Raw genomic sequence first — 22,634 nt, 5'->3', positions numbered from 1 at the left:
ACTGTAAACTCCTTGAGGGCAAGTGCTTACATTTTTTTTATCTTTATGTGTATTGAGTTAAGCACAGTGCTTTGTAAGTAATAGGACCTATTAAATATTTATGAATCAAATGAGTATATTATTCCACTTTATACTACCATAAAACATTTTACACTAAGCACTAAAGAATAAATTATTTCACTGAAAAAATGAGCACAAATAGCTTTATATTGGCTACATGTCTGCTTCAGTTTGGGGTGATTAAGAGTTATGAGATAAGCTACTTTCATTGAAGTGTAAGGGGGCCTTTCCCAGGTTAATTTTATTTGCAAAGCTAGGTAGCATGCTATATCTTGTGCTAAACTGGAGTCAGGAAAACCTGAATTCAAGTCTTCCTTCAGATATTGATTATTTTTATGTCATTGAGCAAGTTACTTAATATTTCTTAACTTTGCTTTCCTTATCTGAAAACGGGAAGAGGTGGGAATCATAGTAAATAGAGCACTGGGCCTAGAATTAAAGGACTCCTCTTCCTGAGCTTAAATCTGGCCTCATACACTTATTAGCTGTGTGATCCTGAGCAAGTCACTTAATCCCGTTTGCTTCAATTTCCTCACTTATAATATGAGCTGGAAAAGGAAAAAGCAAACCATCTCAGTATCTTTGCCAACAAAACCCCAAATGGGGTCACAAAGAGTCTGATAGGACTGAAAAAAGGACTGAACAACTAACAGTTATAAAATAGGGAGATATTAATAGTACCTAACTCACAGGGTGGTTGTGATTGTTCTCTTCCTCAACTCCCAACTGTGGTTCAAAGGACTGGATATTTCCCAATATGAAACTAACTCTGAAAGATATTTCTACTATCAAATCAGAAACCAGTTCTTTCTTTTATTTCTTAACAAGAAATAATCTGTCAGCAGAATTTCCACCATTACTGTTGTCCAGGTACAAACTTAGATCTCAATAAACCAAATAATCAATGTTCCATGAATGTATAATAATGACACTTTTACATAAAAGTTATTTCAATATTTAAAAACTCTGATATTTCTACTTTGGAACACAAGTCTTTTATCTAAAACAGCATATTTCTCTTCATATCTATTACTGTCCTAGGGGAGGGGTAGTTTGGAAGAGAGATGCTGATGTGTAGAAAAGGTGAGTATGGTTTTAATATGCAACAAAAGGAGTAGAAAAGAGGGGAAAAAAGGAGGAAAGAATAGTGGCAGACTGGAGGATACCGAGTTCAGTTTTGAGATTTGTTGTCCGGATTGAGAACATATGTTGTGGCTTCCTTGTTAAATTTCACAGGGAAGAAATGTTTTCCTAAAATACCCTGTAATTCTCAGTGATTTAGTGTATCACATTCAAGCCTGAAGAGTTCTAACATGGTTGTGTCCAGTTTTCTTTTTAGAGGCTGTACAGCCTTCTGTCACACATTTTCTCTTTTCATTGTATCTGAATCTGCTAAACGCAGACTTGAATTGTAGGCAAACCAAGCCCAGGGACTGTCTTTTGGGGGGAGGGGGTTGGAGCAGTGGGCAGGTAAGAGTGAGGAGAAGGAGTAAAGAGGAAGACACAGAGAGAGTGGCAGACAGATGGATGGAAAGATGGTAGGCAGGCCGGCAGAGAGGGAGGCAGAGACACAAGGATGGCGAGAGACTAACAGAGGTAGAGAGAGACACCTGTAGTCTGACTCATAACAGTTCCTTAGCTAGGATCTTCCTCAGCTTTTCCTGGAGGCGGAGACTAGTTATAGAGACAGATAAGCTCTATTCCTTCCACCTACAGACTACTTTGCTAATGGGGTGGTGGTGGCGGTGGTGTGCGCGCGTGTGGTGTGTGTGTGTGTTTCTGTGTCTGTGCCTGTATGTGCGCGCGCGCACATATGTATTATTGGAGGTAACGCTTAGAAATGAGACCACTGTACACAAACAGAACAGTGTGCACAGAGGGTGTGAGCTTCCGAGGTTCGAGGCAATTAATTTCACTGTAGCTCGATACTCCAGACTAAATCTCCGTGACCCAGCGGCAAAGAGGACTCGGGACAGCAGGTGCATATACATAGACCGGTGGGGTCTCCCCGCCCCTGCTCCGCCCCTGTCCGGTCTCCGTTTTGGTGCGCAGCCCGGACTCCTCTGCCTGGTGTGGAGGCGAAGCGCTGGCTCCCCGCCCCTTCTCTCTCTCCGCCGCTCCCTCCCACTCCCACCCCCACCCCTCTCCTGACCGCTGGAGATACTGGCAAGGGTAGCGAGTGACTTGATCTGAATGTAGCCCAGAATCCGCCGAGACCAGGCATGGGTCTTGCACCAAGGAGAGGGCGGCGACTGGAGGTAGAGGGCGGGTGACAAATTTTCCCTCAGCACTCAGTCTGTGCTCCCAGAGTACGCGGAGCCAGGATCATCTCAGTTCCTCAGCCCCAGGAGGGGATCTGTTCCGGAACTGTGGGCCAAGGAAGAGCGGCTAGTGAAGGTAGCCGCCCCCGCAGTGGCAGTAAGGCTTGGGCAGCAGCAGGTGGCTTCCCCTGGAACTCAGAGCCAGAAGTCCCTGGGGCCTCATGGGCACAAGCTGCCCGGGTGCGGTGCGCTAAGACGCACGGCGGAGAGCGCTGAGCCTCCCTGGTGTCACACGGGCCGGACACTGATGGACCCCGGGGTCATCGGGCGGAGCCTCCGGGCGCCTCCACCGCCGGCACCGCCTCCGCTGCTGCTGCTGCTGCCTGCGCTGCTGTGGCTGCAGGTGGCCAGCCCAGCCTCTGCCTTTTCGGAAAACCTGCTGACCGCCCCGGGGGTGATGGGGACCAGTCCGGTCCCCGCCAGCCCCGGGAGCGTGGTGGCTCCAGGAACGACCCCCTTCGAAGAGAGCCGGCTGCCGGTGTTTACCCTAGATTATCCCCATGTGCAGATTCCCTTCGAGATTACCCTCTGGATCCTGCTGGCTTCCTTGGCCAAGATCGGTGAGTGACTTGGTCCCCCTGGTGGGGATCCTTGGAGAGGGACTGGAGAGCCAGGTTGGGGACCGGAGGGAGAATGCGGAAGAGAGCTCTAATCGGGTGGCTGGGAGTCAGGGGTGCTACCAGTAGACGTGTGGGTGGAGGAGCCTGAGCCTATCTCCCCCTAAAGTAACTGTAACAAATATGGGAGGCTCAATCTGTGAGAAAGGAACACGAAGCCAGAGCAGCTTTTTTTTTTAACTTTGGTTTTATGTGCGCATCGGTCAGGAGTGGAGGTGGATAAAGACAAAATCGTATAAATATGTCATTGGTTAATTTTGCCTTGAAAGCAAACAAAAGATCTGAAAGTAAAGAATCAGAAACGTGGGGCTGTTTATTGAGAAATCGAGGGAGTGGGCTGCTTTTTATTCGTGTTTCTTGAAGGAGAAGCACTTGAACTAAATTTTTTAAACGTGATGGCCAGAGAGGAGGTAACATGGTACCTGCCCTGGGCGACTAATGAAATGCATGGAAAGGTACCAGTGACACAGGAACTGTACAAATGAAAATGAACTCTTCCTCTTCTCTGAAGCGAACACTCATTAGGGTGCTCTATCTAAGAAAAAAGACTCAAGGAAACTTCACTTGTTTGTACAGAAAACTGGAGCCTTTACTAATCTGGGGAATAAACTTTAAGCCTCTTTAGGAACAGGTGATTGTACAGATTCTCTTACATTCATTTTTTAAAGATCTAATGTGTTCAATATGTAATTCTTTTACTTTAAAATATGTTCCTTTTAATTTTGCTTTAACTTTAGATATGAGATAAATAGGCAAATATTATTTCTTCTTCACTAAGTAGAAAGAAGATTGGTTTCAGAGTAGAACTTTACAAGCCCTGGGTCTTATTTGTATTAGCAGTATGATGTTGGATAAGTCATTTAACTTCAGTCATCAGTGATTTGTGTGTGTGTATGTGTAATTATAATACCTGTGCTTCCTACATTATAGGTTTATTATAAAAAGGCAGGGAATCTGGATTCAGGTAGACCTCTCTTCCAAATTCCATCTAAGATGGGTATTAGTTGTGTGACCTTCCACAGGTCATTTAACCTCCAGGGGCCTCAGCTTTCTCATGGGAAAAAATGAAGGGATTTGATTCCATGGCCTCCACTGGCCCTTAACAACTCTGATTATAAGATAAGTAAATTTTCGAGTACTCTATAAATGAAATATTATTGTACTGTTAAACACAGAACCTTGGACTCAGATCTTCCCTCTGACCTTGATTACCTGTGTGACCTTGGGTAGGGAAATGAGTTAAGTTCTCTTGGCTTCAGTTTCCTTATTTGTAAAATGAGGTTAGGTTAGAAGGTCTCTGAGTTTCTTTCTAGTTCTAGATACAAGAATCTATACGTGGTTTTTCCTGGAATAAGAAGAACTGCAAGAGTTTTTAAAAAAAGAGTCCATTAACAGTGATCTGGAAAGTCACATATAATTTGATAACATATATAAACTGGTGTTCATGATAGCAATGTTATTAATTGACTACATTTAGATTCTTTGGAAAATACCACATGAAGGACCAAATACATTCTGTATTCACCAAAAAATATATATACACATACATTATTAGAAATCGTGCATATGCGTGTAGGCTTAACGGGAAAAAATAGTCTTTATACACCTGTCATTTCTTATTTGTTTCTATGCTTTTGCAGACTTGAGTTTTCCTCACTCCAATGTTTCCATTACTTCCTATCATTATATTTCCATCTTGTAACCTTTCCCTACATTTTCTGAGCTTTTCTTATTTCTCTATTTCAACCCTCTTCAAATCTGTTGGATCTGTGATCTAACTCCTTGCAATTGTCTGATTGTTTTTCCTCTTCTTGGATTTGACTCTCATGGTATGATCTACTTTCTTATGTATGTTGTTTATTAAAATAGGCAGTATTAGTACTAGTAATGATTTCATCTCAGAAAGTCCCAGTGTAGAAACTTCACTTATTTAGATCAGCAACCCATCTGTTATATATGGTTTTAGGGAGGTACCTGGAGCAATGCTAGATTAAACAACCTGCCAGGGTCACCAAGGTATTCTGTCAGGAGTAGGATTTTCATCCTGACTTTGTGAGCTCCGCTACATTCGAATGCTTCTTAACTCAAGATTTTAGTAATATTAGTATTAGTATTTGTCACTGTATCTTGACATTATTTCCCTCAGTTTTGAAATTGTCCCACTAATTTCCCATACCTGAATTGCCCTTAATTCCCAACTCATTTTCTTGCTGTTGTTCACTCTCTCCTCTCTTGCATCTTTGTTTTAAACCCTTACCATCCGTTGTAGAATCAATACTGTGTATGAGTTCTAAAGCAGAAAATCAGTAATGGCTAAGCAGTTAAGGTTAAGTGGCTTGCCCAGGGTTACACAGCTAGAAAGTGTCTGAGTTCAGATTTGAACCCAGGACCTTTGGTCTTTAGGTGTGGCTCTGAATTCACTAAGTCACCTAGCTGTCCCCCACCATATATATTAAAAGAAAATTGACACGATTCAGCCCTCTCATAGGGAGTTGTTGGCAGCTGTCTTGTCAGGGGGATGATGTGACGGATCTTGAGTAGAGAACATAGTTTTGAAGACAAGAGAAGCACATCTCTCAGGGGTTTCCCCAATTCCTGCCTAAGGATAGGCCAGCCCACTTCTGCTCCAGCTCTGCCTTGGGCTGAGCCCCTTAAGTACATGAAGATGCCCTCAGTGGAACACAGAAAGTTTCTGAACGTTTTGATTGGTTTTACACAGGACCACCCTGTACTGTGGGATGTGTCCGCTACCCAGTCAAATCATTCACCCACCCCGTCATTTAGAGTCTATGTTTAGGTTCTCTTGATGGCCAGACAAGCTATTTCTAACACTGACCCAGATACAACCCAATTCCCCCATATTTTGAAGGGTGTGTAAGTTCATCTATTGAGGGCGACCTGGTGCTGGGAGAGTTGCATGATTCTTTAAAGTCTCATACAAATCACTACTGTAGACTTTGTCTCATTTTGGTGTTCAGTGGTAGTCCAACTACCAGGTTCAAATCCCAATTCCACCCCTCAGTAGCATGAGAAATTGGACAAGTCAACATATTTCTCTTGAACTCAGTTTCCTCACCTGTAAATTGGGCTAAAAATGCTTATTTTACCTTGAGGTAATTAGATGGCCTAGCAGCTAGAGTGCTGGCCTCATAATCAGAAAGACCTGAATTAGAATTCAGCTTTTGGAATTTATTACCTGTGTGCAAGTCTCTTGACCTCCAATTTGGTTTTTTCCAGTTTCTTACAGGGAAGACCAGGAATGATCATGGCACCTACATCTCAGGGTTATTGTGAGGGCTGTATGAGATAATATTTGTACAGTTATTGGAATAGCTTAGTAGGTACTTAATAAATGCTTGTTTTCTTTATTTTTTTCTTTATTTTCTTTATTTATAAAATTGTGAAGAAAATGTATTGTAAAACTTAACTTTTGGAAGCAGTTGGACTTTTGGAGATTTTTAACTTAAATGCTGTGATGTACTAGAACTTTTACATGAGAGAACTGTAATATAAATAGGGAACGTTGAAAACCTGTGTCTAGTAAGGAACTAATTTGTCCAAAGGAAGGCATTATGATATTGAAGAAAGATTGTTTGCTCAGTGAACATCTGAGTTCAAATCCCACCTCTGCCTTTTTGCTCTTTTTTTTTTTACCTCAGACAAGGTATTAAACATTCTCAGACCCCATTTGCCCTCCTAAAATGAGGGGAGTTGGGAGAAGGAATTCCCTTCTGCTTCTGGTTCAATGACTCTATGATAAGAGAATGATTTAAAAGCCCAAATGTGTTTTTTGGTAAGTTTGAAGAATGCCTGGTGTAGGTATTCAAAGTACCTTTACTAAACCCAGTCCAGCCTATTTGAAAAGAACCCAGGCTATTTGAAAGAACAGAATCCAAGTCTTGCAAAGATAATAAAATTCATTTCTGCGAAAAATAGAATTGATGTATCTTGATTTGGAGTTATTTTACTACTGGCAAAATATGCTTCTGCTCTGGAGTAGTGGATAGAATGCTGGACAAGTTACCAATGCTGACTCAGGAATTACCTGTATGATCTCTGGCAAGCCATTAACCTGTTTGGACTTCATTTTCCTCCTCTTCAAATTGAGGGATTTGGGCTTCTTCACTTCTATGATCCCTTTCAGCTTTAAATTTATTATCCGAAGAGCCTGTGTGAATGGAAAACACTGGACTTTAAATATAAACTATAATTTTCATATAAAGTAACATTGATTTTCCTTGTAAATGCTATATGGAAGCCAAACTTTAACTTTATAAGGTCAGTGACAATGGGTTTAGAAGCCTCTGAACAAAATTAAAAGTCTTTTCCAGGAAAGAGAATAGCAATTCCTTCAATTAATCTATTAACTCGTCTTCCCTTCTAAAGATTTTGGTGATGATGGTGCTGCTGCTGCTGCTGATTATTGACAGAACCTTTGGTTTTATAGGGAACTCCTGGTAAGAAAAATCCCTCCATCAACTTAGGTCAGCATTTCCTTTGCAACTTCCACCTTAGACTCTTCTCTGGTGGCACTTAGATGTTGAATGACTTTACCAAGCTCGTATATCCAGTATGTATCAAAGAGAGTACTTGAACCCAGATCTTTTTGACTCTAAGGACAGCCTGATGTTCACTCTGCAAGTTGCTTTTTTGCTTCTCATTTTAGTGTACACCGTTCTTAATGATTAGAGTTAAAACTAAATGTACATTTCTCATTGGCACCTTTACTTGAGTTTTCTGTATTATAACTGTCTAAGTTACAGAATTTGAACTTTTGTTTTTAAGGTTTAGGCTGATTTCCCTCTTAGAAGAGGGATACCTTAATCAGACTAGATTAAAATTGAATACTTTATTCAAAACAAAATCAGTAAGTGTGTGTGTGTGTGTGTGTGTGTGTGTGTGTGTGTGTGTGTGTGTGTGTGTGTGTAAGGGACGGGAGCCAAGGTAACACTGTATATTAAAGAGATTTACTTGTATGAAATAATCTAAGAACCAAGATGGGTAAATAGAGTGGGAAATGGTTGTCAGAAAATCAGTGGAGGCAAAAATTGTAGTGATATTGTCAGTGGAATAAGTTATAGACCACCTAGAGAGAGAAAAAATACAGGAAAAGTTCTATACAAACAAATCAAAAGCCTCATACAGAATTATACAAAGCAGTAATAGGGACTTCAATTATCCAGATATCTGCCAGGGCTCGCCTATCAAAATCTTCAGTGATAATTTCCTCTTTCAAAATGTAGAACAACCAAAATCTGGAAGTCTTTTCTGGACTTGATTTTCACTAATAGGGAAATGATGGAAATCTTGAGGGGAAGGGATCACTTTATGTTAGAGTTTGTGCTGGAGAAATCGGGAAAGCTCAAGATGAGCTGGTGACACAACAAAAATGTGGAAGATTTTTTATTATATTAGGGAAAAACAGGAGGACCAAAGAAAAGATAAGATTATTTTTGATAAGGAAAGGTCTAGAAAGGTCATTCCTGGAAGTCAGACAGTTTGGAGTTCTTACCTTAAACCTGCCACTAACCACCCATGTAAGCTTGGGCATATCTTATAACCTGTCTGAATTTTCAAACTTCTGCATTTTAGATCCTCATTTATAAAAAGAGTGGCTTGTACTTGGTGATCTCTAAGACCTCGTCTAGATCTATCATTTTATGTTTTTAATTAAAATGCAGATGTAAACAATAAGATGTGGTGATAGAACTGCCTGATGTGGTTCATTTTGTAAGCAATGATGATTAAGTAAATTTATATACTATTTTTTTCTTAAAAGTATATTAATGCAGGGGCAGCTGGGTGGCTTAGTGGATTGAGAGCCAGGCCTACAGATGGGAGGTCCTAAACGCAAATCTGAACTCAGACACTTCCTAGCTGTGTGACCCTAAGCAAATAACTTAACCCCCTTTTCCTAACCCTTACTGCTCTTCTGCTTTAGAACCAATAGAAAGTATTGATTTGAAGGGGGAAGGTAAGGGTGTCTTTTAAAGAGTATATTAATGCTTATTGAGTTTTTGTTGTCATTCAATCATTTTCAGTCATGTCTGAGTTGTTATTATCTCATTTGACATTTTCTTGGCAAAGATATGGAATGGTCCTGCCATTTAATTTGTTAGCTCATTTTACTGATGAGGAAACTGAGGCTAATAAAGTGACTTGTTCAATAACACATAACTAGAAAGTATCTGAGACCAGATTCTAACTCACAGAACTGAGGGTTCCTGACTCCAGGCCTAATATCCATCTGCTGGGCCACCTAGTTGCTCCAGAGTATCCATTTGGACTCTACATAACTGATGGTAAAAGGAAATCCAATTGGTCTGTTTCTGTTAGTCACATGACAGAATAATTCTAAAATAGAGCCACTTCTTTAACCCTACTCAGCAGAGATGAAGACAATTCTCCTTGTTTTTCCCAACCATATTCTTGGAATGGGAGAAGTAAAAAGATAACTTACTAGTCTTGAGAGTCAGTGGTCAAGCTTTGAGGGGGAAAAAAATCACAGGATTGAAAAGGAAGCCTTGTTTTCTAATCTCAACTGTGCCATCTTGGCTAAGTTTATTAATCTTATTGTACCTTATTTTCTTCATTTGCAAAAAGCTTCCCAACTTGTCTTTTGTGTTTTGAAAATGAGATTCATTCTATCTATCCATCTATCTATCTCCTACCTACCTATCCACATACACCCACATATATAAATAGACGTAAGTATGTATGCATATATATAATATCCCTTTTTCCAATTTATACAGACATATATCTATGAAAATGATTGGGAAAAGAGCTCTCCAAATAGCAAGTATCAGTAATATAAGCATAACTCACATTTATACAACCATTTACATGCATTATCTTATATTTGTATTCAAAAAGTCTGTGAATGAAGCAGAGGAGGTATGATCATCACCATTTTATTTATGAGGAATCTGAAGCACAGAGAATTGTTACTCACTGTCTCACAGCTAAAAATGGCAGAGCTGGGTCTAAGAAACCAGATTTTGTGATTCTAAGCCTACTGCTATTTTTATTATACCACACTACCTCTATTATTCTCATCATTATTGTTGTCGTCGTCATCATCATCATCATCATCACACTCACCACCACCATCACTTGTCTTTTATCTCTCATAAGCCTTGGAGCTCTTCTCTGGCAATAACCATGTCTTCTGTACTTTCTGTAACTCTCTAGTCCTCAATAAATGTTACCAACTGAATGATATACAACCTAGATAGCAAAGAATGTTGTTACTGCTGTTAATGATATGAATAATAATATTCCTTTTTGAAAAGGGGAAATCTGTGATTTCTTTGATATAAGGAGTTTCAGTGAGAAGATTCCTTCAACCAATGCCACTTGCAATTTCATTCTTAAGAAAGTTGCCTGGGGCAAAGTTTCCTGACTTGCACCAGGTCTCCCAGTCAGAGAGAAGGCTTGAATCTAAGTCATCCTAATTCCAAGCTCAGTTTTCTGTTAGGCCACCACTCTTCTTAAGGCTCTATTAATGGTATAAACTTTCTTGTGTGCAAAGGTGTATCCTTGAGTTCTCTTCCAGGCCATTTCTTCTTTTCTCTCTGTAGTCTCTTGATGGCCCTTTTACCTTCTCTGGTCTTGACTCTCATTTCTATGAACAAGGCTCTAAGATCTCTATACAAAACCATGCTCTTTCTAATGAGTTTTAAAGCAGCAGCAGCAACTGCTTATCATACATCTCCCACTTTATGTACTCTGTACCATAAGCATTTCAAACTCAAAATATCTAAAACAGAACTCATTCTCTTCTCCCCCCATACCTTACCCTCTTCTTTACTTATTTCTGATGAAGACATCACCATCTTTTCAATCACATGGGTTTCCAGCCTCAGAGTCAGCCATTATCTTTCCCTCTCCTTTTTCTTATATGGGTTCAGACCATATTTCTACTACTTTTCCCATTTACAGGGTGCCTTAAAGCTGTCATGTAATAAAATTGGGATAATTAATCTAAAAATATTTTATAAAGTATCTCCATTAATACTCCTTCATAAAATTTAGCTAGTGAAGATGAGATTTCCTAGGCTATATCTCCTTTACCCCAAATATCTAGATAGCTTAGTTTAAAAAGGAAGAATTCAAACAATCACTTCCCAAATCTTGATGATTCTGCTTCTACTTCTTTCTCCTCATTCACACAACTACCACCTTAGTCCAGATCTTCATCTTACCTTTCCTAGATGGAAAGGTTCCTAGATTTTTCAACAATCCCCTAATTGGCCTTCTGTTTCCATGATCTCTCCTCTTCAATTCCCTCTTTATATATAGCCTCCACATCAATATTTCTAAGTACAACTCTGATCATAGCCCACCTCTGCTCAAGAAGTTCCATTGACTTTCCATTGCCTCTAGGATAAAATACAAATTCTGACTTTTTAATGCTCTGCACTATCTGTCCCCAGTCTACTTTTCCAGATTTACTTATATTGCATTCCTTTCTGTATTCCATCCACTTTGCAGTCAAACTGTCCTACTAACTATATATTCCAACTCCAGGTAATACAGGTCTAAAATGAGCTTCTTCTTCATCTCCAATTCATAGATTCCCTAGCTCTCTTCATTTTTTTTTAAACATAAACTCTTACCTTCCATCTTGGAATCCATATTGGACATTGGTTCCAAGGCAGAAGAATGGTAAGGGCTAGGCAATGGGGGTTAAATAACTTGTCCAGGGTCACACAGCTGGGAAGTGTCCGAGACAAGATTTGAACCCATCTCTGGGCCTGGCTCTCAATCCACTGAGCCATTCAGCTACTCCCCTCCCCCCAGTTCTCTTCAAAGATCATCTTAAAATGGTTTAAGACTAGTAGAAGAAATAAAACATGCATATTGGTAACCATATTACAAGATATAATTTAGAACAAAAGTTATAGCGAGAGTTCAAAGAAGGGGCACTGGGTCAGTTGACAGACATTTACTAAGTTGGCCAAGTGGATGAAGTGTTGGTCTGGGAATTAGAAACTTGAGTTCAGATGTGGTCCTAGGCACTTCCTAGCAGCATGACCCTGTCCAAGCCCTTTAACCGTATGGACTTCAGTGTCCTTATTTCTAAGAACAAGGATAATAATAGTACCTACCTCCTGTGTTGGTTGTGTGGATAAAATGAGATCAGGTTTGTAAAGGACTTTGAAAGTTCCATATAAAAGCTAGCTGTTATGAAGTACCTAGCATATTGCTAGCCCAAAGAGAGGGGAAAAAACAAACAACCCACAACAATCTCTGCTTCCGAGAAGTCTTCATTCATGATCTATACAGTGTAAATAGAAATATAAAATATATACAGCATAAATGAGGTGTGAAGACACACCCATAAAGGGGGAATGGGAAAGCTTTTTTTGCAGATGGTGATATTATCTGAAACTTGGAAGAAGCCAGGACATCCAAGAGGCAAATATGAGGGTAGAGAGCATTTCTGGATTGGGGGGTTGGGGAGGGACAGAGAAGATGAATAGTTAGGAGATAGATTATCTTGTGCAAGAGCAGCTGAGAGACCAGTGTCACAAGATTTTAAAGTATGTAGATGAGAATAAAATATAAATGGAGAAAGATAGAAAGGGAACAAATTATAAAGGGCTTAAAAAGCTAAATGGAGGAATTTTATATTTGATCCTGGACGTAATATGGAGCCTGGTGTTACTGATATGGATATGAGGGGAAAATGAATGTCCTTGGTACCTAAGGGGATATGGACTGAATTGGATAGAAGTGGGAGGCAGGGAGACCCACCAAAAGTCTATCGCAGTCATTCAGATCTGAGTAGATGGGCCTTCATCAAATCAAGCTAGTCAGCAAGCATTTATTAAGTGCATACTATGTGCCAGGCATTGTCCTAAGTGCCAGGGTGATGGCAATATTAGAGAAGAGTAGGCAGGAGATAGGAAAGATACTGTGAAGACAGAATCAGTTGAACTTGGCAACAGACTGGATAGGAGGGAGGAGTGAGAGAAGGAGAGGCTGAGGATGACATTTAGGTTGCAAAAGGGGAAATAGCAAAGTTTTGTATATGACACACTGGGCCCTTGAAGGATGAATAAGATTTCAGTAGGTAGAGAAGGGAAATGTGTGTGTGGTAGGGAGAAAATGCCATGTGGTGGGAACATTATAAGTAAAAGGAAGCAGGAAAATATGGAGCTCTTATTCAAGAAATGGCAAATCTCCAATTTTAGTGGATCAGAAGGTAGGTGAAGAGAAGTAATGGGAAATGAGACTGGAAAGCCAAACTGAGTTCTAATTATGTCACTCCACAATTAGTTTTCTTTGGTTGAATAACTGGGTTGATGAGAAAGTGCAAAGAAAATTGCAACCCAACTTTCCTGTCAGGCTAATTCATCTTATCAAGGATTAGTATTTAGTTCATGCCTGTTGGTATTCTTCCTAAATAACTTAATTTTTTTATACCCTTACCTTCTTCCTTACAATCGATACAAGTATCAGTTCCCAGAAAAGAGTGGTAAGGACTAAGCAATTGGGACTAAGTGACTTGCCCAGGGTCAAACAGTTAGGAAATATCTGAGGTCAGATTTGAACCTAAGTCCTCTTGATTCTAGGTTCAGCACTCTATCTGTGGAGCCACCTAGCTAATCACAAAATAACTTTAATTTATAGAGAACTTTAGGATTTGCAAAATGTTTCCTTCACAATGATCCTGAAAAAGTGGTAGTAGAAGCATTATTTCCTTTTTCCAGATGAGCAAACTGAGGTGCTGAGAGCTTTAATTGTTACTCTTGTTCACACAGTTGGTAAATGTCTGAGGAGGGATTGAGAGAACTACTGGACCAGGACCATAAATCTAGAACAGAAAGGGACCTTCAAAATCAGCTAATCCAGCCTCCACACTTTATGGAGAAGCAACATGGACTAGAGCTCTGGACCTGGAATAAGGAAGACTGGTCCTTGAAGTCTTCCTCTGACACTTAATAGTTGTATGACCCCAGGCAAGGGGTTTTGATTTTTAGTTTCCTCTTCTATAAAATGATAATAATAATAAATGACACCTACCTCTTAGGGTTGTTATGAAGAACAAATGAAATCATATATGACATGGGGGCAGCTAGGTTAGCACAGTGAATGATGCTCCAGTCCTGGAGTCAGGAGGACCTGGACTCAGATTTTGCTTCAGACATTCCCAGCTGTGTGACTCTGAGCAAGTCACTTTTTGCCAATTGCCTAGTCCTTCGCACTCTTCTACCTTGGAACTCATACTTAGTATTGATTCTAAGATGGAAGGTAAGGGTTAAAAAGATAATTCTATACAATACAGTATATCACTATATGATATGACCCTACATTTAGAAATGGAAGGAATCCAAGATTTAATCCAGTACTTTCAATGTACAGCTGTAAAAACTGACATCCAAAGAGGTCAAGTGATACTTAATTGTTTGAGGCAAGATTTGAACCCAGATCTTCCTGGCTTCAAGTCTGGCATTTATTCACTGCTATATCATCTCATATATAAATGTTAGTTATATTAATAATTTTTATTACAGGTAAAAATTGAAGTTAATCAAGGTTAAATGTCTTACCTAGCATCACACAGAGAGTAAGTGTTAAAGGCAACATTTCAACCGATTTCATTTCAAGCCAATACTATTTCTACCAAGTGACCTGCCTTCAAGTTCAGCACACTTTCTCCTGTTCTGCACTGTTGTAGTTGCATCATTAGAGGATGACCCTTTGGTTATTCTTTGTTGAAGATATTGAATAAATCCTGCACATCAAGGCTACCCTACACTTCTTTAGTGTACTTACACTGCTGTTAAGACTTAAAAGAGAATACAGTCTGCAACACATGTTTATTATAGTAAAGGAGTAGCTAGGTGACACAGCAGATAGATCACTGAACAGGGAATAATGGAGGTTCACTTTCATGAGTTCAAATCTAGCCCCAGACACTTACTAATTGTGTGACCCTGGGCAAATCACTTAACTCTGGTTGCCTCAATTCCTCATCTATAAAGTGGCCTGGAGAAGGAAAGGGCAAACAACTATAGTATCTTTGCCAAGAAAACCACCAAATGGGGCCACAGAGAGTTAGACAACTTAAAAAGACTGAACAACACAACTTACAATCAAGGATTTGCCAACAGAGACAATGCTCTTTATTAAACAACCAGCCATTCTTTTGCCCATTTTTTTGCCTATTTACAAATATGTTTATATCCTCCAAGATTTAGGGATCTGTGATCTCGTAGATGTGGGTATTCCCTCTAATAGGGCACATCTTCACAACTTCTTCATGCCTTCCCAGCCTGTGGGAGACTTCTGCATCATAATCTACCGTAAATATATCATGGATGATCTGATGAGTGTGTTTGAAAGTCTTTGTTTGTTTGTTTGTTTTATATTACGAGCAAATTATTGCTCCATCTCCTGCGCCATCTAGCTACTCCTTTGCTATAAGTAGGTAAGCCATTATGTGGTGCAGATTATATTCAATTTTAAGTCTCAAGAACAGCAGTGCAAAAAAAAAAATAGGGTAGCCTTGGCCTGTAGAACTCATTCAACATCTTCAACTGAGAATTAAACTGAGCCCACCATCCAGCCACCATTTTTCCTTTCTTCTTGCTAAGGTAACTTATAAAGTATTTACATAGGGCATAGCAAGACATTACAGTAGCAATACAACACATAGCAAAAATCCAAATACAACTCCATAAATTAGGAGTAATGTAAAGGCTATTGAGATTTCAATGAGATGTTGCATGGAAAGTCACTTGGAACATTTTAAAGCACTATGATTGTGTAAGGCACGATTATTTAAAATTATGCTCAATTGTGACTGAACAGAGAGAGATGGAAATGGATGCCAATGGGATGTTTAACTAGACAAGATTAGTGAAGGAGAGATTATTGGTTTTTAGCTTCATTTTGATATTGGTTTTCCCTATCTTTCCCAGTGAAGCATCCATTCAGGAGTTTGATCTTACTGCTTATTAGCATGAAAGCTTTGACCTTCTATATAGGGGTAGGCAGTTCAGTCCCCTTCTACGCCAACTTCAAGGGGTTAACTATACTGGTATCAGACTTAGTGTCAACACTGATCAGCCTTAGTTTTACTGAAGCTTAGAACCCCAGAACTCAAGCAATCCACCAACCTCAACTTCCTTAATAGGAGAGATTACTAGTATACAACATTGTGCCAATGGAGAAATGCCTTTGAAGTTAATTATCAGCCAAATTTTAAAGAAGTGATATGAATGATAATCATGTGAAACAGGGCATTCTATGGGCACATGAAGAATAGCATGAACTCAAACTCAGGTTTGACTAAGTTGTGGGTTTTGATAAGAAGTAGGTTTGCCTGACTGGGAGAGAGGAGTGTGACTTGAACTGGACTGAGAGATTAGTTCAGTTAAGAGCTGCAGGGAAAGGTAATTAGTGGGAACCATAGAATGCTATGAATAGGAGGCACCATTTGAATTAGCCATTCTAGATTTCTGAGAAAAGAATTGATCACTTAGGAATGGTTCAATTCAATTGATTCCAACAAAAACCTATTATGTATCCACTATGATTGAGGGGCTCCTAGATAAGGGAAAATTAATGCTCTGAGGAAGGAAGGGTAATTCATGTTATGGAGTGTGCAGGGGGGACCAGCACCTCGAGTCTGAGGGCTTGCCCAACCTGTTTCTGGATTTCTCATCCACCTTTGGTGTCCACCTTTCACCCAACTCACACCTGTGGCTCCAAACCAGTGAAATAATGTGGACAGACAGGCTAAACCAGGTGGAGGGTAACCGATAGGTCGGAAAGCTGGTCAGTGAATTAGGTGAATTTTACCCTAACTATGTAAAGACTTTCCCAGCTAAATGGGTGGAAGAGAACAATCTGTTCCAATTACCATGGGGGCAGTTCAAGCAGGTACTTGGTCTCTAGAGCTTGAGGACACCAAGGTTTTCTCTTGCATTCTAGGCATGTCTGGCTCTTCTTCAACCCATTTGAGGTTTTCTTTGCAAAGATACTAATGTAGTTTGTCATATCCTTCTCAAGCTCATTTTACAGATAAGGAAACGAAAATAAACATGTTTAAATGACTTGCTCAGAGTCACACAGCTATAGTCCTTGTTTTGGGCTAGATTAAAACACAGGACCTGGAGTCAGGCGCTCTATCTACTGTTGCCTCTCTATCCTAATCAGATGACTACTATAAAACAAAACACTGCCACAGTTCCATTGAACAAATTTAATTAGGTAGGATTTGTGGACCATCGTGGGTGTTATTAACATGCTTTGTTCTATTTAAGTAAATGGTAAATTCTATTTGTGAAAAGAGATGATCATGCCCAAATAGTACATAACTCTGACTCATCAAGTATCTGTACATTTTAAGGACAACTTTGGCAGGAAAGAGTAAACCAGTCACTAACTTGAAAAGGAGGAAAGCATCTGAAATCTAGCTTAGGGGAGTAGCCTGGAAGTGACTTTCAGTTATTGACTTATATGAAATGAATGTTTAATCTAGGTCATTGTAAAGCAGAAACCTTAACAAACATCACATGGTAATTGCTACACCCTGATTCAGGTTAAACAGAGACGCAGATTCATCAAAGCCAAAGCCCCCGCATTAGTCTACCATCATTAAGAGTACCCATGAGCAATATGAGGAAAAAGAGGGAAAAAAGTCTGGCTGTCGTACTCATCCCATCATAAAGACGGAGCCTTTTCAGCTCAAATGTAAGCGTTTCTTCATTAGCCACCACCAGGCAAGCTCCAGGAATTAGATCTCAGAATTGGATCTCAAATGATGGGCTTCTTAACAAACTCAAATCAGTAAAAGGGACTTTTCTTTTGTTGAAGGACAGGGAGCATAATTCCAAAAGTCAAAAAACTCAGGATGAATCGAAGGCTCTGTAACACCACACAGGGACTGTGAAGCCAGCTTTTATAGGTGTGATATTTGGACCTGCTGTCAATGACTTACTCAGAACGAGTTTCTTTTGTGACCATTGTGCTATTCTTAACATGGAGCAGTAGGAGAAAGGTTCCAATAATAGTGTTGTAAAGAAAGAACAGTCATTCCTAAGACTGGATAATAGTATTTAAGGACAACATTCACTGTTTTGAAAATAAGACAAGTAAAGTTCTCCAGAGATAGTCTTGGAATGGAGATGAAATGATACAGTGGAAAAGATTAGGGAGTGGGATCAGAGTTTGAATCTTGGCTCTTCCACATCTGGGTAACCTCTGGGACCTTAGGCAAAGCCCTTCACCTGTCTGAGTCTCATTTTTCTCAAATACAAAAGAGATCACTGAGCCAGGATTTTTAGAGCCCTTCCAATTATAGACTTGTGGTCCTCTGATATTTTGTATGACTGATCTTGAGGACAGAAGAAAATTATTTTCTACTTTGTAAAATTGGTATAACAATATAAAAGTAAGGAATATAATACTCATGTGTTATCTAGATGGATCTTACCCATTCACTCTGGGGCTGAATAGGGAAAGATCTGACAGGTATATATGAAAATCATTATATACCCAATAGGGAATATTGCAAAACTCATTTGACCTGAACTTAAGTCCATCTCTTCCATCGACTGACATGGATTCTGAAAGTATAGCTGGAGAGAACTGGAAAAAGAAAAAGAAATTTACATATCACAGTAGTCTAGGATGGAGGAAACCACAATTTAGGTAACTACATGGAAGGATGCTTTGGAGGGGAAGAGGAGGGTTTCTAAAGAAAGCCAGACATGAGAACTGGAAAGGGAGTGGAAGAGGAAGGGTGGAAAGCACTTAATTAGTTAGGGGCCTTTTTTTAACAGTATGAGAGTGGTAGATGTTATATAAAATTAAAACTGTGAATAATTCTAAATAAAAAGGTGGGAACACTATTAACGGATAGTGCTACAGTTTCCTCTTTCTATATTTTCCACTGGCTCCCCTCAGCTCCCAAGTAACATTTCCATGCTACATTTTGGTAAGGAAAACCATCATGCCAGTTCCAATTAACCACACCATCTCATCTCTCTTTCATCAGCTTTTGGAGAAGTGAGACTATGAAATAGTAGACTAGCCTATTAGCAATGATGTCACTGAATTTAGATTTTTTAAAAAGATATTTTAGGAGACAAAAGAAATCCCTTAAGGTCACAATGGAATGATTAAAACAATAGTCAGAACCTGTAAAAGAAAGAAACAGACAAAACCAATCTCTGGGATGATCAGTTATTCTCCCAACTCTGCATGGGGATGGGGAAGTATCAATAGCTATACTGGGGGTATAAATAACTCACTAGTAGATTTTCTCCTTGTTATTGAGTATACAATTGTTCACAATATTCAGAAGGCTCCAATTTACCTGTTTAAGGGAAAGGGGCAGTTCAGAAGACCATTCCTCTCTTCCCTCTTAGACCTTTGAAGACCTAACTTGATCAGGCAGTACTTCTTTCTAATTGAAGAATAATCCTTTGCTATATCTATGAGATATATGGAACTAAACAGGAACTGTTTGCCATTCAGAAGGACTTGGATGCCTTGGATGCCCTTTCTCAACTCAGTACTCTGTACTTGGGCCACAGAGTTCTTTTCCATGTCATCTAGTCTTGATGATAGGAGTGAGGAGACCAAGTAAAATGCTTGACATAAGAGTAGAAGCTTGCAAGAAAGGAAGTTGTTAAACAAACATGGCGCAGTTAGGTTTGGGGAGGCTAACTTTGTCTCTAAAGCAGATGGATTGGAGCCCCAGCTTTGCCCCTCTGGACTGTTTTTAAAACTTTGTCAGGGAATTGCTGGAACCACAGAAACCACCTTTTTATTGCTCTTTTCACTTTTTTGTCTATGGCTTTTGTTCATTTTTATCATCTGACTTCTTTTTAGTGACCTTCAGATTGGCTTCTACCAGAAGGTGTTGAATTTGAGATGCTTTTAGTAAAAGGACCATTTGCTTAAACCTTCTGTTTCTGAGTGATCCATTCTATCAGTTTCAAGAGAGCAACTAACTGATATTATCAATAACTTTTACCTTCAATTCTGCTAGAAAACTGACAATGTTGACAACTCATTTTATTATGACAAGCAGACATTCAGTCAGTGTTAGAGACCCAGTCTTATTAATGAATTTTTAAAAATCATGAAACTTTCAAAATATGCACAGAAGCAGCTAGGCGACTCAGTGGGAGAAGCCAGGTCTGAGGAGACATGCTCCTGGTTTCAGATCTAGTCTCAGACAGTTCTTAGCTGTGTGTTCCTGGATAAGTCACTTAACCATCATTGCCCAGTCCTTATACCTCTTCTACCTTGGAACCAATACACAGTATTGATTCTAAGACAGAAGGTAAGGGTTAAAATATGTATATGTCTGAATATATATATATAATGGGAAAAATGCAAAAGGTGACATAACTAGAAAATTTATTAATCTATTAAAATTAGTTTTCCATGTTTTAAAGAATTATATTGTAGCATATATATAGAACATATGCTACTATTACTACACATACATGTACAAGTTTCTTAAAAAAACAAATTATATATAACAAATTCAGATTCTTATTTTTCTTCCTTCCTTCCTTTCTTCCTTCCCTTCTTCCTTCTTTCCTTCCTTCCTTTCTTTCTTTTTTACTTTCTTTCTTTCTTACTTACTTTCTTCACTTGAAATATTTGAACTAAATGCCTAGATTATTCCAAATTTACTAGGAAAATTATATAATCTTTAACTTCGCTCCTTGATTTGAGCCTGGCTATGTATTTGGAAAGTTTTATCTATAAGGCTGAGATTCGAATGTGTTCAATATCAGTGAAAACATAGTATTTGGTAGTCAGGTCAACACTAATTAAAAGTGCCTTGACTTTTTAACACCCTTCACAGAAAGTGATAATAAGTTTCTCAGTTGGGATTTTACAGTCCATCACATTTGGCCCCAATCTACCTTTCCAACCATATTTATGCATTACTTTGCTATCTGCGCTCTAGGGCTCAACAAAGATGAGTGCCTTGCCTTTCATCACGTATGACACACCATCTCTCACCTCTGGTCCTTGGCATGGCTGTTCTTTCTTGCCTGGAATGTACCTCCACCTCTTAGAATCCTTTTCTCCCTCAAATCTGTTCCAACTTCACTTGCTACATTTAGTTTTTATTTTTGACTCCCAAGCTACAAATGGCCTGTCTCCTCATATACCTTATGTTATATAAGCACACACACACACACACACACACACACACACACACACACACACACACACACATCTTTCTCATAGATTGCCAAATCCTAGGTGGCAAGGACTATTTTCTTTTTGTCTCTATATTCCCTTTACCTTGGTATAAATCCTGGCAGGAGGCAGCCCCTTAATAATTGCTTGTTGGTTGTTTGAAAGATACAGAAAAAGGTGGGAAAGGCAAGTGACATCTCTAGTGATTAGGGAGAAGGAAAACTCTGTGTCTTTAGCAGCAGTGGACCGCTCTTCTGGATGTGGAGTCCCTAATCTAACATCCACCAAAGAAGATTCAGCTCAATTGCCATCTTCTGCAGAAAACTGTTCGTGCCTTCCTCTAGCAGTTACCTTGTTTCTATTTTGTATATATTCTGTATATATCTGTATATGAACTGGTCATCCCCCCACTTGAATGTAAACTTCTTGAAGACATAGACTATTTCTTTTTGTTTTGAGTATCCCCAGTGCCTGGCAAATAATCGGCTATTAATGAGGATTTTCAAATATATAATGTGGTAGCTGAGAGGTAGCTAGATAGCTTAGTGGATAGAGTGTCAGGACTGGAGTAGGGAGGACCTGGGTTCAAATTTGACCTCAGACACTTCTTAACTGTGTGACCCTGAGAAAGTCACTTAACCTCAATTTAGTCCTTATCATTCTTCTGCCTTGGAACCAATACTTTTATCAATTCTAAGACAAAAGGTAAAGATTTTTTTAAAGGGGGGGGGGAAGGAAGAAAGAAAGGAAGGGAGGAAGGGATAAAAGGGGAAAGAAAAAGAGAAAGATGCTGGGCAATTCATGTAACCATATCTATGTGAAGTAGTTTTTCCTATCTCTGGCTCATAGTGATATAGGAGATTAGATGCATAACTTCAAGTTTCTTTAGAGGAAAAGCAAGCAAACACAAACTTTTGACCTTAATTATTATTGGCATCCACTGCCTAGCATAGTACATAATAGTCACTTAATAAATAATTTTTATTGTCATGATATTCTGAAAGAAAATAAAATTTCCACTGATAATGCATAACATCAAGAGATATTGTGGAAACTATTATGGAGGCAGTATGGATTTGGGATTTAAGGGACTCGGTTTTAATTCTTAGGTGGCTAAATGATGCAATGGATAAAGTGTTGGGCTTAGATTCAGGAAGACTCATCTCCCTGAATTCAAATCTGGCCTCAGACACTCTAGCTGTGTCCTTGGGCAAGTCACTTAACCCTGTTTGTCTCAGTGTACTCTTTTGTAAAATGATCTGGAGAAGAAAATGGCAAACCATTCCAGTATCTTTGCCAAAAAGAGTTGGACAAAACTGAACAACAATATCAGTGAAACCTTGGGCAAGTCGGTTAACCTCTCTTGGTATGTTTCCTCATGTGTAAAATGAGAACCTTAGACTCAGTGACCTCAAAGGACCCTTCTAGGTCTGAATCTATGATC

General features: G+C 39.3%; 1 protein-coding gene across 1 annotated transcript in view; it reads left to right on the top strand.

Annotated features, from left to right (window-relative positions):
• Nucleotides 1-1,934: 1,934 nt before the first annotated feature.
• The window catches only part of SLC9A2 (solute carrier family 9 member A2), a 115,715-nt gene continuing 95,015 nt past the window's right edge, over nucleotides 1,935-22,634 (top strand). The window contains exon 1 of the mRNA XM_001371353.5: nucleotides 1,935-2,941. Within this exon, the coding sequence (XP_001371390.3) occupies nucleotides 2,629-2,941 (313 nt within the window). The 5' untranslated portion in view covers nucleotides 1,935-2,628. The remainder of the gene's footprint in view (nucleotides 2,942-22,634) is intronic.

The sequence above is a fragment of the Monodelphis domestica genome, chromosome 8, assembly GCF_027887165.1.
Source record: "Monodelphis domestica isolate mMonDom1 chromosome 8, mMonDom1.pri, whole genome shotgun sequence".
NCBI lineage: Eukaryota > Metazoa > Chordata > Mammalia > Didelphimorphia > Didelphidae > Monodelphis > Monodelphis domestica.
The sequence above is the reverse complement of the archived record's forward strand: the minus strand, read 5'-3'. Positions and strand labels throughout refer to the sequence as shown.